The sequence below is a fragment of the Pleurodeles waltl genome, chromosome 2_1, assembly GCF_031143425.1.
Source record: "Pleurodeles waltl isolate 20211129_DDA chromosome 2_1, aPleWal1.hap1.20221129, whole genome shotgun sequence".
In the NCBI taxonomy this organism is placed as follows: domain Eukaryota; kingdom Metazoa; phylum Chordata; class Amphibia; order Caudata; family Salamandridae; genus Pleurodeles; species Pleurodeles waltl.
Genome location: NC_090438.1, coordinates 193,852,207 through 193,867,511, shown reverse-complemented (window position 1 = coordinate 193,867,511; position 15,305 = coordinate 193,852,207). Strand labels below are relative to the sequence as shown.

At 44.3% G+C, this 15,305-nt stretch overlaps 1 protein-coding gene across 4 annotated transcripts in view; it reads right to left on the bottom strand.

Annotated features, from left to right (window-relative positions):
* NRK (Nik related kinase) overlaps window positions 1–15,305 on the bottom strand; it is a 720,008-nt gene that overhangs the window by 322,372 nt on the left and 382,331 nt on the right. For all 4 annotated transcript variants that reach the window (XM_069212387.1, XM_069212389.1, XM_069212388.1 and 1 more), the window contains exons 9-10: window positions 7,943–8,021; window positions 7,635–7,810 (exon numbers count right to left, since the gene is read on the bottom strand). In XM_069212387.1, the coding sequence (XP_069068488.1) occupies window positions 7,635–7,810; window positions 7,943–8,021 (255 nt within the window). The remainder of the gene's footprint in view (window positions 1–7,634; window positions 7,811–7,942; window positions 8,022–15,305) is intronic.

The window sequence follows — 15,305 nt, the reverse complement described above, 5'->3', positions numbered from 1 at the left end:
AGTCAACTGAGGTCCATTATGCAGTTAAGTCGGACGCTACAAGTTCAGAAAAGTGGTTGCGTACCATGGCAACATGTCAGCTCAAGGAATCTGTTTTCTGCGATTAACTTGATGTGAAAGCAACAACTAATGGGTAAGAAAGAAGCAACTTATATTATGTTAAACAACAAAAAGTCAGAAAAGTTGTCTTTCACTGTGGTGGAAATACCAAATGCAGTTTGGTTAATACATGGGGTTATTAATGTGGCCATTTCAACACTTCGGTTCACCTTGTGTTTGAATCACATTTATGTAGGCAGATTTAAAAAGCTAGGCAATAGTTACATCCATTAGGCATGGGAGCTATCCTTTACATACAAATGTTTCAGTGGCATGAAAGCGGTCTTCCTTAGCAGAAACCAATGTGATACTTCTGTAAGTCATTCGATGATTTGTAGACAGCTGTCCCTGCACACCGCATGTAATGCTTCAGCTTCGAATTTAGCTTGTTATCTGAAGGGGGTTCCTGTCCCTTTGATTTGCCGGTGTTCCAGGTGCTCTAGAATGGGAGTTATATAATGCTGAACGGGGAAACTTGTTGTGGATTGGAAGCCAGAATTGCCTATGTAGATTTGTTCTCCTAAATAGTGACTTGTTGCGGAAATTAGATTTTTCCCTCCACGCAAGACATAAAAGTAGCAGAAATGGGCCCTCATATTGCTACTTCAAATGTACATTTTGACACGTTAAGCAGACTGAAGGCTCTTTTGTTTCAAAAACATATGCCGCTTACATCTGCCCCCGTGACCTATGATCTCCAAGTAGCGAAGTACAGTCCTTTTTAAACACCAACTTTCCAAAACATTTCAGTGAACTAATATGTTGCATTTTCAACGCATCTAACACCACTTTGATTGTACATTTCTTAAAGGCTGTAGGTTCTGGTTTTGTCAGCACTTTCCAATCTGTATTTGGCATAATACCTTCAGCCATACACTCAACATTTTTTACTGTATTTCGGGGGTTCCCTGTAACTTTAGCATTAATTGCTGTTATCTAGCTGTAGCGATTTTCCTTCGCAATGGCTGCCCCATCTCAACAAGGAGGACAGATGGCGCTTCCATCAGTCCAACTGTGTCATGAACACATGATGCAGTATTTTGGAACACTACTCCTGGAAGAACTGGAGTCCAATTGGTCTTTGTCATTCGGACCAGTTCTGAACTGTGTGCAGCCCGCCTTTCAATGTTTGTGGTGCCTATTTGAACGTGCACTGGACATGTGTCTTGCTATGCAGCGCGTACATTCTTTGGACGCAGGTCTGTTGATGTTCTCGATGAGGGTTCATTACCAGACATGCACTTTGAAATTGCTTTTGAGAAACTTCTGATGAGCTGCCCTTTGTGGATCAAGTAGCTCCTGGTGCTGCAACACCTGGCACTGCACAGGATGCCTCAGCCGGAGTTATGGTTGAGGCAACAGAACATGATTGCTCCCTCGCTTTCATTGTCAACAAACTGATCAATTTGTCACTTGCCGAAGTGAAATCTTTCCTAAATTCAATAACAATTGATGACATTGGTGATTTATTAAAGGATCATCATTATTATTGATGGTCTGACATTTTGCCTTAATTTGATTAAATGTTTTTTTTGCAAACTTCTAAACTGACCTTTTAAATTTGACTTGATTCTGGTCTGCCCTGCTTGTCAACATAGGCATTTTCATTTCCTTTTATATACATTTTAGCTTGCTTTTAACAAGAATTGTTGTAGGTATAGTGATTGTAGCTATAGGTTATATTTTTATAGACTTTGGCAACCTCAAACCGACAATGAGGGTGGTCTTGTGAGGTTATTTTATCGTTTATGTAGGCACATTTATTTTAGCTTGGGTCTGAGACCTGTGCCCTCCCACCTAGTCACTTGTCATTTCATTTCTCTTATTATTTCAGCAAGGCTTCATTTTAATGGTTATGTTTTATTATTTTTATCGGTTGCCCTTCCATGCAGAATTTCTTATTCATTTATTTGCACAATGTTTTTATATTGTGCTCACTCCAAGGCTGCACTTGATTGTCTATTGGGTATTGCCAGTCCAGAGAGTACAATGTCTACCCTACACAGAAAAAATACATGTTGTCACATCAGGGCAGTTCTCAGAACAACAAGATGTTTTATTATAAAACAACATGCTGCCCCACCACCTTAGTGGGGACAGTCCATCCAGTCTGCCATCTCATGCTGCACGCCGTTGCACTTTCTGCTGAAACTCCAGGCTTCCTCTTTGTCTATGTGGGAGAACTTCCAGCAAACTAACAGACCTCTTCTTTATTTCTGAACACAGGTATGGAGATTGGACTTCCTTCCCGGGACTAGATGGGCAGACTAGGGCTACCACTGCTATTTGCTCTCATGTAGAAACTTAGTAGTGTAGATATGAATATTAGATATACTATTGTGACAACATGGTGGGACTCTTCCTGAGTTCCACTTTCCTGGTCACTGCTTTAATAGTGTTGTGTTTCATTATCCTCATAATCACAATTCATGCCTTTTTACATAGAACACAGTTGCTTCAATAAAACGTATTGAGTCAAATCCTGCTTCTGTTTGTCTTTGCATGTATGAAACTTGTATAACTGAGAGAAAGGAGTACTATCTGTTCTACCACGGCTTCTCTGTGGAATATTGTAGTGTCATGCGATAGGCTCCCACTAATGACTTTTACCTCTGGTACTGGTGAGGTGCTGATAGCTAGCCGGAAGGGTTAGGCCGAGAGATGTCACAAGGTGTGGGATCAGACTCAGTCCCCACGCTCGGGAGTGCTGCCGCCCAAAATCCAGTAGTGTTGTTACTAAAACGGGAGTCCTATGATAAAGTGCGTGTACTCTATCCTTAAAACGTGGTAACGTTGGTTTATCAACAAGTGGCATAGTTAATTTACTTACAAGTCCCTACTAATCTGCACAATATGTGCCCCAGGGTCTCTGAATTAAATGCTACTGTTGGGCACTGATTGTGCCACCCACTTCAGTAGCCCTTCAAACATGGCTCTGGCCTGCCATTGCAGAGCCTGTGTGTGCAGTTCTATACTTCCATATCAACCTGCCAAGTGAACCCTCTTGCTAGGCCCACAACCTCTTTTTAAATACATATAAGTCAGCCCTTAAGGCAGGGTGCAGTGTATTTAAAATGTTGGACATGTACTTTTAAGTTTTACATGTACAGGGAGTGAAAAAGTCTTACATTTGTTTCTCACTACTGCAAGTCCTATCTGTCCCATAGGTTAACATTGGGATTGCCTAATTACCTTTTGTAAGGGTAATTTCCAATTGGGACCAGATACATATTTCGATTTAGGTGTTCCTGGACTCACAATTTAAAATCACAACTTATGGTGTGGTGGGATTTTAATATGCAAGTCTGAAAATGCCACTTTTAGAAAGTTTCCATTTTCTTACTTTAACCATTCTGTGCCTCTGCCAGTTTTTGAATGCGCTATGGGTAGGTGACATCTGGGCTCTTGTGCATTCCCTCTAGACAGCCACACAAAGGGAGCATAGTTGTGTCTGATGGGCCATCCACATCCTGATGAGCCATTAAGATCATGATGGGTCATTCTGGGTAGGATGGAAGGCAGGATCTGACACTTACACCTGATTGGGCTGGGTCTTGAGCCCTCACAAAGAGCTGCATAACCCCCTGCAGTGTCTGGAGCCAGGGAAGGAAGGGCAAGGACTTTTTGCACTTCAAAGGCCTCTCTGTGAAGCCTCTCTCATGTCAAAGGCACAACTGGATATAAGTACTGGACCCCAAACCTCACCAAATCAGTACACTTCTGGACCTGAGGGCATTCTGCAAAGAAGAAGGAGTACTGTGCTGCTAAGGGTCTTTCACTCTGATGGACTTTGCTGGACTCCTGCTTTGCTGTGTCTGCCCTGCAACCAGCTACCCTCCGTTCCTGGGAGTGAGAAGGAGTGGACCTGAATTTCTACATCCCCAGAACTAAAGTGACTCCAAGAGCTTGCTGACCTACCTTCTGTTCTGAAGTCTCAACGACACCAAAGACTTCACTCACCCTGCTACAGCTTCTGGACTCTGCCCGCTGTGAATCCTACCCTGCTAAGTGATGTGACTTCAGTACTGAGCGCTTGGAAGTGGATTCTGCAGATGCATTCTGAGAAAATCTATGCATCACTGTCATTGGGCTAATCAGGATTGCTGCATCTCTCCTCTCCTCATAGCCGCTGATAATGAGGACTTAGCATTGCCGATTGCGGGGCTCAGGATCAAAGGATCACCATCATCCCCGGAGCATCACTATCACATTGCTGGCTGTGCAGCTCGGTGAGAACGCATCGCCTCTATCGCAAAGGGTTTGACATCGCACCTCAAGGGCATCACATCAATAACTGCACAGCTTGATGTCGACACAACCCTCCACACAAGGTACTGTTTCAGCAGGACAAGGTTGGTCACTAAGGCCCAGCCCGTGCTCCATCGTGGCCTGCCACAACTCTGGCTTTTCCCTGATCTAGTGTGACCAGATAGCCCCATTTGGCACGCTAAGCTTATAGGCAATACAATTGCAGATATTCTTTAAAAAATCATATCTTGACTTCTTCTTATTGGATATCTGTCATTTTGATCTTAGTGTTGAAAAAATTAAGATCTATTTTTCTAACCTGGTGTGGGGGGGTTTTCTGAGGTGTTTTCACTGTTTTATTGTTTTAAGTGTTGCACAAATACTTTACATATTCCCTCGAAAGTTAAGCCTGCCTGCTCTGTGACAAACTACCAAAGGGTGAACACAGGTTAATTTAAGGTGTGTATCTGACTTATCCTGACTAGGATGGTAGTTCTTGCTTGGACAGGGTGCATAACTCTACCAACCAGAAATCCAATATCTAACAATAAAATCTCAAAATGTTAGTTGATACTGAAGTGTTCACATTATTATATTTTTGAATTTACTGGGCAACTCCTATGGCAAAGGCCTTTTGTTTCATAACTGAATGTCCAATGATTTGCAATAAACATGCATGGGGTACTGCACTTTTAAGGGTTACTGGAACACAAACTGTTAAAGGTGATTCAGACCTACTGGTACTAGTCTGCATTTAGGGGGTTAGCTGCCCACTCTGACCTTCCTGTGGTGTACAGCCCATGCAGACTGTGAGGTCCTTTAGTGGGTGTTCCCAATGGTTTTCCATGTGCAATTTTAAATATATTAGTTATTATGTGCATAGTATTGTGTTTGTCATGGGTAAAAGAGCGTATTCTTTTTCAATGAAAAAGTACTGACTGAGCATTCATTTATTGAGTTTTGTCTGTCGCTTTGCTGAGTTCCTAGGTTCTAGCCCACGATACCTGCTTCATTGTGAGTTTGACTGCCTTGCCTCGCTACATTAAAAGTCAAGTGCTCGAAGGAGTACTTGGTCCCCAGTTTAGGGCTACACAATATGGTGGCTTCAGGAATTCACAGGAAAAGGACTACAGTTTTCACAGTTGGGGCCTCATAACCTATGATTGCTCTGGGATCATCTAACCCAGATTTCATAGAGTAAGTAACTTACAACTACTAAATCTTTACACTGTAAATTCCAAATCCTGATCTACAGAATCAGTATTTGTGGATTTTTTAAACACTTAAATCCACTTGCTAAAGCAGAAAATCCAACACATAGGTAGAATATGTGGCACTATGAGGTCTAGCTAAGGGAAAGGAAAGTGGGCTTTCTGAATAGATAGGACTGTTGGGAATATTGGGAAAATCTGCTAAATCTTTAGTTTTGTAAGTATTGACAATTATTCTCAAAGTTTTTTTCCCACTACCTAATATTAGTTTGATTAAAGTTTGAGATAAATATGTATCTATGATTATAAAGTGTTCCCAACACGTCCATATGTTTACGGGTTTTTTGGGAATGATGGAGAAAAGGCAGGGGTATAAGCAAGTAAAGGCAGAATGCAGCAATATGGATTACTGTACTGTACTGTTGACGGTGTACTGGTGTAAGTGTTGCAACAATCTATGTGTTGTGTATATTTCCTTATAATACACCTTGGGATTCAATGATTCAATGAATCCTAAAAAAATGAAACATATATGCAACGAATAGATAGATATGATTATAGATAGCTGCATTTTGTGTTAATTGGGCTCTGTGAGGACATTAGATTGTCCATTAAATATATACAGTGCTAAATACTTTTTTTTTATTATTTCTTTTACTGTTTGGAGGAACAGCACAACAACGGAAGTGCTCAATATATTTAATGTTAATAGGATGAAATAGTGATCAAGCAGTGTGTGGAACACTGGGCAGAAGCTTATGCATTTTTTCAGTAAATCGATGTTTTTTAAAGAAGCACTCTGCATTAATATATTTCATCATTTTCGTCAGTAAAGAAAGCAATAAACAAACCATCACAATAATGGGAATACATTGGAAGTATAAAAAGGGCATTTTATGACATTAAGAATTGTTAATACTGGTTTGCAGCAGTGCACATTCCCCCTAACTTTGCCATTTTCCGCTTTTGATGTTACCTAATAACCAATAAAATCTGTTTAAAAAAAAAAAAAAAGTAAGTGGACCAGATAAAGAACCGTAATGTACCTACGCATGAAAGAACATGATTCACAAAATGTCAACTTGCATGCAAACGTTTGTGCCTTTGTGGTAACGTTTTCAAAGTACACCACGCCCCTGCAAAATTTCATATGGGCCTGGGAATAAAACGAAGCCAGGGAGCATCACAAGAGTGGCGAACAACATGCAGTACACATTTCTCTAACACCCCCTTGACAGAACATGTTGAGGACTTCACAAACGTTTCAGATCGTACGTGCTGCACTTATCGAAGCACCCGACTCACACTCATATGAAACTGGTGTACATTTTGTATAAAATGGAGAGAGTTGTGCAAATGAACACCATATTACTGTTAGCTGTAGAAACTGCAATCCATTGAAGGGATCCACTCAAGCCAACGATTCCAGAGCCATGGTGTGTAAATGTGGTGGATATAGAACACATTCGTGGCTGGCGACTGAGCAAAGGGGTGGGGGGAATAACACAAAAAAAAAAAAAAAAATTTAAATTACCTGAAGCTCACCGCTGCACTGCCACTCTCTGCTGCACTCCAGGTACAGGCTCCCAGCCTGCCCTGCTGGCAATCATGACACTGCTCGGAGCAGGCTGGAGTGCCCTCGTTGGGCACTCCAACGCAGACTGGGAGCTTGGGCCTGCTGTCTCGGGGTTGGAGAGAGCCCTGTGCACATGTGTGTTTAGCTGGCCCGAGACGGCCAGCCAAACATAGATGCGCACTGAGGGGACTGCTATGTGCAATCCCCTCAATGGTTGTCATCCCCCCATGGCCACAACCCTTTAAAAATAAAACAATAATAAACACTGTTTATTATTGTTTTATTTTTAAAGGTTTGCAGCGCCTGCTGCTGGAGGGGGGTGACACTCCTCCACCATAGCGGAAGAGCCACCCCTGATAGAACATCTCCGAAGACAGTGTCCATCCTTGACCACATTCTAATCGCACCAAATTGATTCTTTTGTGGCTGATCACACAATAACCACTCACTGATTCCCACTCCAGGTCTCGGAGCAATCAAGTCCCCAATATAAGCATTACCCTTTTCTCCTTTCTTTTTTCTCGTCCTGTCTAGGTGGTCCTTCAGCATGATCCGCACTTGTCTCTCGCTCTGCAGATCTCGAATGAAGGAGTGCTTCAGCAGAGTTTCAGTCGGCGGACGATGCATGTAATTTTTAACCAGACAGCTCTCGACAAAATTGACAAACCTCTTTGACCTGATGATGGTTAAAATAAAGACACATCAATGGCTACAGAACACGACAAAAAAGCAATGCAAATAAAAGGAAATACGTCTGCAACTAGAAGGTATGAGGTGACAATGTGTGTCAAGGCATATTCCTTTTTACCATTTCCTTGACTTCAGCTTGGGTGGTGGATTTCGGGGAATGAGGAAAAGTGCTCTCATGGGATGCATATCACATAAGGCTGAAAAAAGAGAAAATACATTATCAGCACAATAAACGGCTGATAAATTCCAGTTACAAGTTGACGCCCACATACAACCCAACCACTCTATAACTATCACAAGCTCTTAAATTCTCCTTAAGTGCTATCCTCTTTCTAAAAACCATCAGTTGCCAAGAGGAAAATTAAACTTTTACTTAACTAGTGTAGTCACATGGTTGGTAATTACATAGAATTAAAAAGTTATGGGTGAAACAGACAAACTAGATAACCTTAAATAGTGTTTGGATTGGGTCGCATACAGAAATATTGTGCTAGCAGGACTCTTTCCGGGATGCTAGAAGTGATAGGGACAGGTTAGACATATCAAGTATGAGATTGTATGTATTCCCTTCTATATAGGACACTAGATACTTGGGCCCGTATTTATACTTTTTTTGCGCTGCATTTGCGTCATTTTTTGACGCAAAAACGGCGCAAACTTACAAAATACAATTGGCCCATATTTATACTTTTTGACGCAAAACTGCACTAACGCAGTTTTGCGTCAAAAAAATTAGCGCCGGCTGACGCCATTCTGAAGTGCCATGCGGGCGCCGTATTTATTGAATGACGTTAGCCGGCGTTAGCCGCCGGGGCCGTCTGGTGTGCGTTAAAAAAAACGACGTACACCAGGCAGCGCCTCCGTAGGGGAAAATGGAGCTTGGGCGCCAAAAAATGGGGCAAGTCAGGCTGAGGCAAATTTTGCGCCGCAACCCGATTTGCGCCATTTTTTTTTTACTCCCAACCCCCATAGAAATGACTCCTGTCTTAGCAAAGACAGGAGTCATGCCCCCTTGCCCAATGGCCATGGCCAGGGGACTTCTGTCCCCTGGGCATGGTCATTGGGCATAGTGGCATGTAGGGGGGCACAAATCAGGCCCCCCTATGCCACCCAAAAAAAAAAAAAAAAATTATACTTACCTGAACTTACCTTAGTGTCCCTGGGATGGGTCCCTCCATCCTTGGGTGTCCTCCTGGGGTGGGCAAGGGTGACAGGGGGTGTCCCTGGGGGCATGGGAGGGCACCTCTGGGCTCCTTCCGAGCCCACAGGTCCCTTAACGCCTGCCTTTTGCAGGCGCTAAAAAACGGCGCAAAAGCGAGCGTACGTCATTTTTTTTGACCCGCCCACTCCCGGGCGTGATTTTTGCCCGGGAGTGTAAATACGGCGCACATGCCTCGGAGTCGATTTTTCAGACGGGAACGCCTAGCTTGCATATAATTAACGCAAAGTAGGTGTCCACGCTAAAAAATGACGCAAACTCCATGGACTTTGGGGTTAGACACGTCTAACGCCAAAGTATAAATATGGAGTTAGTTTAGCGTTGGAATTGCGTCAAAAAAAACGACGCAATTCCGGCGCAAACGGAGTATAAATATGCCCCAATTGTATTTTGTAGGTTTGCGCCGTTTTTGCATCAAAAAGCGGCGCAAATGCGGCGCTAAAAAAGTATAAATACGGGCCCAGGTTTACAATGGAAAGCTGTAGTTCTAAATCTCCCTAACTCTATGGAATACCTTAGATCAGATTCAGTATGAAACCATCATCATAGCAGCAATAAATATGACCTGGACAGTCAAATTAATTGTGGATGCAACCAAAAGGCTCATGTAAAACTATATGAGTCCTCCTGTCCTAAAATAACTTCTTACTGATCAGTGAGGTGTTGAGAAACACACATAGGTTTGCTACTAAATATTTGCTTCAGATCTAAGTTATTCAGTTGCGTCTTTTTCGTTCTTTAGTTTGGTACATATGTTTAATTTACTGTCGAGGGTTTAGCTGCATTTCTGTATAAACATTTGGTTGTTTATCATGTGTGTTTGGCTTACAGTGCTAAAAATTCTGGTATCATCACATTACCAACAGAGAAAAATGGCAATAGTAATCATCACACCTTTACTGCATTATGGGCTAACAGGATCCAAAAAATATTATATACAGAACTGGACTCCCAAAATTGCATTAAAACGTTTACTTACTTTAAACACCTACAAAAGTGTTCACTTTGCTGAAGGAATATATAAGCCTTTCTAATTCAACCTAGAGTACTCCCATGTGTTCTGTGTGCCAATGCATCGGTATGTTCTTATTAGTGTAGTGTGTGGGGTGTGCCTTTGTGCATGTCTGTGTCAATGCATGTGTGTGTGAGAGCTATTATGAACGTGTGAGTGTGTGTAGGTATTTGCGCCTGAGTGAATCCACATGGGTATGAAAGTGTATGACTTTTTTTGTGTGAGCTTGCAACTGGGAATGGATGAGGGTGCATGTGAGTGCCTAATGTGTGTCTGTGTGTTGATGAAAGTGCACATGACAGGGCACATGTTTGGACATGTGGAGATACTGCTTGTCTATTTGTGAAAATGCATATCTGTATGTGTGTGAGTTCATAGGCAGGCAATTGAATATAAATGTCTACATGCGTTAAGTTGTGCTCATGTCTGCATATGTGCCTAAGTATGTTTGTTGGATATGATGGTGCATGTATCCATGGCTCCTTATCGATGAAAGTAAAAGTGCACATCTCTATTTGTGTGAGAGCATGTATTTCTACTTGCCAATTGAAAGGTGATGATTGGCATACGTTAGGAGTCCTTGAGCAGAAGTGCATGTTCGGGCTTATGGGCAGCCTGTCTGCCAATATAATGGTCAACCATCGGATATGGTTCAAGGCCTGCACTGCAACATCAGCACTTCACGTCATCAACAATCTAATGGATCCTGCATCCATTCCAGACAGATCATTCACTTGAAAGCCATAGAAAAAGGAAAACAAAAACACATTCTGAACCACATGTTCATCCACACGCTACCAATCTATATTCTGCACTACCATTCACATACAAGCCAGGCCTTCTCTCCTTGTCAATGATTGTTTAAAGAACAAGGCTTAAAGCAGCATAAGATGTTGGGTTTCCAGCGTGAAAGTCTTTCCCTTGTCTAGGAGCTTTCCTTTTTTTTCCAGAATCTCTAACAGACTTGAACTATTGTATCCTTGATATTAGTTTGCAAACCAACTCATTTGTTATTATCCTGGAAAATGTATACAATATACACAGTGGTGAAGAGAAATGTAACCTTAATGTCACCTTGACAAACTTTGTTTCTTTACTTCTAGGATTAAAACAAATCTAACAGGTGTCCAATGTCAAAATTGAACCTTAACTACCACATTAGCTTTTCTTCTAGCACTGCAGCTCCATCTGCACTTTTGTAACCTTATTGTTACTTTAACAATGTTGTTTTTATTCAATTTCCTTTTGGGAAAAAAATAAAACGTACATGCAGTGTAATGTCTATATTTTGGTTTAAAAATAGATGCCTGCCAGACAGCTTTATCCGCTTTTCACTCAGTGATTGCTGCATACTCTCCACACTGCCCAGTCCAATTCACCGCTGATTATGAAGGAAAGAACAGACCTTGATAGGACTGGGTTATTCCTGATTATCTATCTATCTATCTATCTATCTATCTATCTATCTATCTATCTATCTATCTATCTATCTATCTATCTATCTATCTGTGTTTGTATATCATAACTGGTGAATGTCAGTGCTTTATTCGTTTTTATCCCACTTAAACACTTAAGGATAACACATACCTTTAACTTTGGTATGTTTTTCAGTCAATTTTTAGTTTTTTTTAACATAAGCTAAGATCATAATATCATACCTAGCTATAATGCTAGCTTAAAGTTTACTTTTTTCAGTGAGTTTCTATTTTTTTTTAACATAAGGGAAGATCTTATAACCATACCTAACTATAATGTCACTTTAAACTATGTTTTTTTTCCAGTGAATTTCAGATTTTTTAAAATCCTATTCAGCCAACTGCAGCAACCCCGTAGCCCCAGGGCAGCCAACCCCTCTGCCATCTGTTAACTCCCTCACTGTTTGCAGCCTTTGGTTGTGTGCAGCAGAGGGCTGGTTCCAGGCCTTTCACCCAACTGCAGCAACCCCCTCGCCCCGGGGCAGCCAACCCCACAGCAGTCTGCTAACTCCCTCACTGTGTGCATCCTTTGGTGCAGCCTGTGGGCGACTGTAGCCAACCCCCTCTCAGGCATCACTTTGCATAGTGAAATCTAATTGGCTGTCAGCACTTCAACCAGGAAGTGCTGGCAGCCATCTAGGTACCAATATACATGATAGTATCCCACTGAAATCGATTGTAGTTAATGGCAGGTTTTGAGGGTCACAAAAATAATGTATAAAGGGTGACAACAATAACAGATTTTTAGTTACAGTATAGATCACTTATTGATGGTACCATACTAATTTTAGAAATTGTGGTGTGATTTTATCTTGTGAAAAAGCCTTCTGCTTGGATTTCACGAATCATGTTTGATGGAAAACTGTTTTCTCATGATTTTCCCATAGAGGTTATGGAAGGTACTCCAAAAGCTAAAATGAGACCATATTTTCTGTAAATCCAGAGAGAGAGATAGATAGAGACAGAGACAGACAGCTCCACCTGCCCAGGCTCCTGCCACCTCCCAGCAAAACCGTAAGTACTCCTTCCGCTCCCCCCTTCCCAGCCCCTCGTTACTCACCTCTGTCTCCTTATCTCTCTCTCCTCCAACTTTTCTTCGTACCCCTGCGGTCCTCGCTCTGTCCATTTCCCTTCGCCTTCTGCTCTTCCTTCTGGTAGCCATTTTCCTCCGTCTTCTGCTCCTCTTCTGCAGCCCATCCTTCGTGTTCTTTCTTCTTCTGTGTTCTTCTCTTCTCCTGTACCCGATCCGTCGTGTTCTTTTCTTCTTCTGTGTTCTTCTGGTGTTCTTCTCCTCCTCTGCACCCCATCCTTCGTGTTCTTTCTTCTTCTGTGTTATTCTGGTGTTCTTCTCCTCCTCTGAACCCCATCCTTCGTGTTCTTTTCTTCTTCTGTGCTCTTCTCTTCTCCTGGACTCTTCTCTTCTCTTCTTCGGTGTTCTTCTCTTCTCTTCTTCTTTACTCTTCTCTTCTTCTGGACTCTTCTCTTCTTCTGGACTCTTCTCTTTTTCTTCACTCTTCTCTTCTTCTGGACTCTTCTCTTCTTCTGGACTCTTCTCTTCTTCTTTACCCCTCCCCTCTCTTCTTCTGTAATCCCTCTCTTCTTTCCCTTCCCTCTATCTGACCCCCCCACCCCCAACCCTCTGCTTTCCCGCCGCCACCACCCTTTCGGCCCCGCCCCCCCCTGCTCCCATTCGTCGCCCCTCTCCCGCCTCCCGCCCCCACCTGACCCCTCCTCCCCTTATGGCAGCCGCTGCGCGGCAGAGACAGCGACCCTTGACCCTTGGGTAGGTCGCTTCCCCCGCCGCTGCAGCTCCCCCTGCCCAGGCTCCTGCCACCTCCCAGCAAAACCGTAAGTACTCCCTCCGCTCCCCCCTGCCCAGCCCCTCGTTACTCACCTCTGTCTCCTTATCTCTCTCTCCTCCAACTTTTCTTCGTACCCCTGCTGTCCTCTCTCTGTCCATTTCCCTTCGCCTTCAGCTCTTCCTTCTGGTAGCGATTTTCCTCCGTCTTCTGCTCCTCTTCTGCAGCCCATCCTTTGTGTTCTTTCTTCTTCTGTGTTCTTCTCTTCTCCTGTACCCGATCCGTCATGTTCTTTTCTTCTTCTGTGTTCTGCTCTTCTTCCACACCGCATTTTCTTCGTGTTCTGCTCTTCTTCTGGTGTTCTTCTCCTCCTCTGCACCCCATCCTTCGTGTTCTTTCTTCTTCTGTGTTCTTCTGGTGTTCTTCTCCTCCTCTGCACCCCATCCTTCGTGTTCTTTCTTCTTCTGTGTTCTTCTGGTGTTCTTCTCCTCCTCTGCACCCCATCCTTCGTGTTCTTTCTTCTTCTGTGTTCTTCTGGTGTTCTTCTCCTCCTCTGCACCCCATCCTTCGTGTTCTTTTCTTCTTCTGTGCTCTTCTCTTCTCCTGGACTCTTCTCTTCTCTTCTTCGGTGTTCTTCTCTTCTCTTCTTCTTCACTCTTCTCTTCTTCTGGACTCTTCTCTTCTTCTTTACCCCTCTCCTCTCTTCTTCTGTAATCCCTCTCTTCTTTCCCTTCCCTCTATCTGACCCCCTCCACCCACAACCCTCTGCTTTCCCGCCGCCACAACCCTTTCGGCACTGCCCCCCCCTGCTCCCATTCGTCGCCCCCCTCCCGCCTGACCCCTCCTCCCCACCTCCTCCTCTTATGGCGGCCGCAGTGCGGACGCTCCGAAGGCGCGCCAAAGGCAAGCCCGTCTGCGCCCGTCCGTGCCTGGACCGCGCCCAGCGCCACGACCCCTGGCCCCCAGCACTCCCAAACCCCGCAGCGCTGCTACGACCCCACCTCCCTCCACGCACTCAACCCGGGATGCTCTAGAACCTGCTTCCAAGCCAACCCCAAACGCACTCATGGACCCTTCGCATGCCTTACCTGCAAGCACACCTTCCACCGCGACTGCACCCCGCCCGCCAGCCCACGCGCCAATAACCACCTCAAATGCATCCTCATCAATGCACGCTCCGTCCACAAGCATGCCATTGAACTATGGGACCTCCTGGACTGAACCGCACCGGACGTCGTCTTCATCACTGAGACCTGGATGAACGCCTCCTCGGCCCCCGACATCATCATAGCCATCCCCGACGGCTACAAGATCGCCAAGAGAGACCGCACCAACCAAGTCGGAGGAGGAATCACCATCATATTCAAGGACTCCATCAACGTCACCACTTCCACCGAAGACACCACCCTCGCCGCCGAACACATGCACTTCCAGATCCACACCGACCCCAGGACCACCCTCAGAGGAACTCTCATCTACAGACCCCCTGGACCACGCGCTCTCTTCAGCGAATCCATCGCGGACTTCATCTCCCCACACGCCCTAGCCTCGCCGGACTACATCCTCCTCGGAGACCTCAACTTCCACCTGGAGCAGAACAACGACCCCAACACCACCATCCTGCTCGCCAACCTCGGTCTCAAGCAACTGGTGAACACCCCCACCCACATCGCCGGACACACGCTCGACCCCATCTTCTCCGCCAGCAACCACGTATCCTTCAGCCACTCCTCCATAATACACTGGACCGACCACAGATGTGTCCACTTCACCTTCAGACGCAAGACTCTCCACCTCCGCACACAACCCATCCCACGCAGACTTTGGAACAAAATCTCCACGGAACAGCTACTCTCTACTCTCAGCCACAACCAACCTACCATCTCCACCGACGCCAACAAAGCAGCCCTCAGCCTCACACATTGGATCTCCAACTGCGCGGACAACCTCGCACCCCTCAGACGCCTCCCAAGACA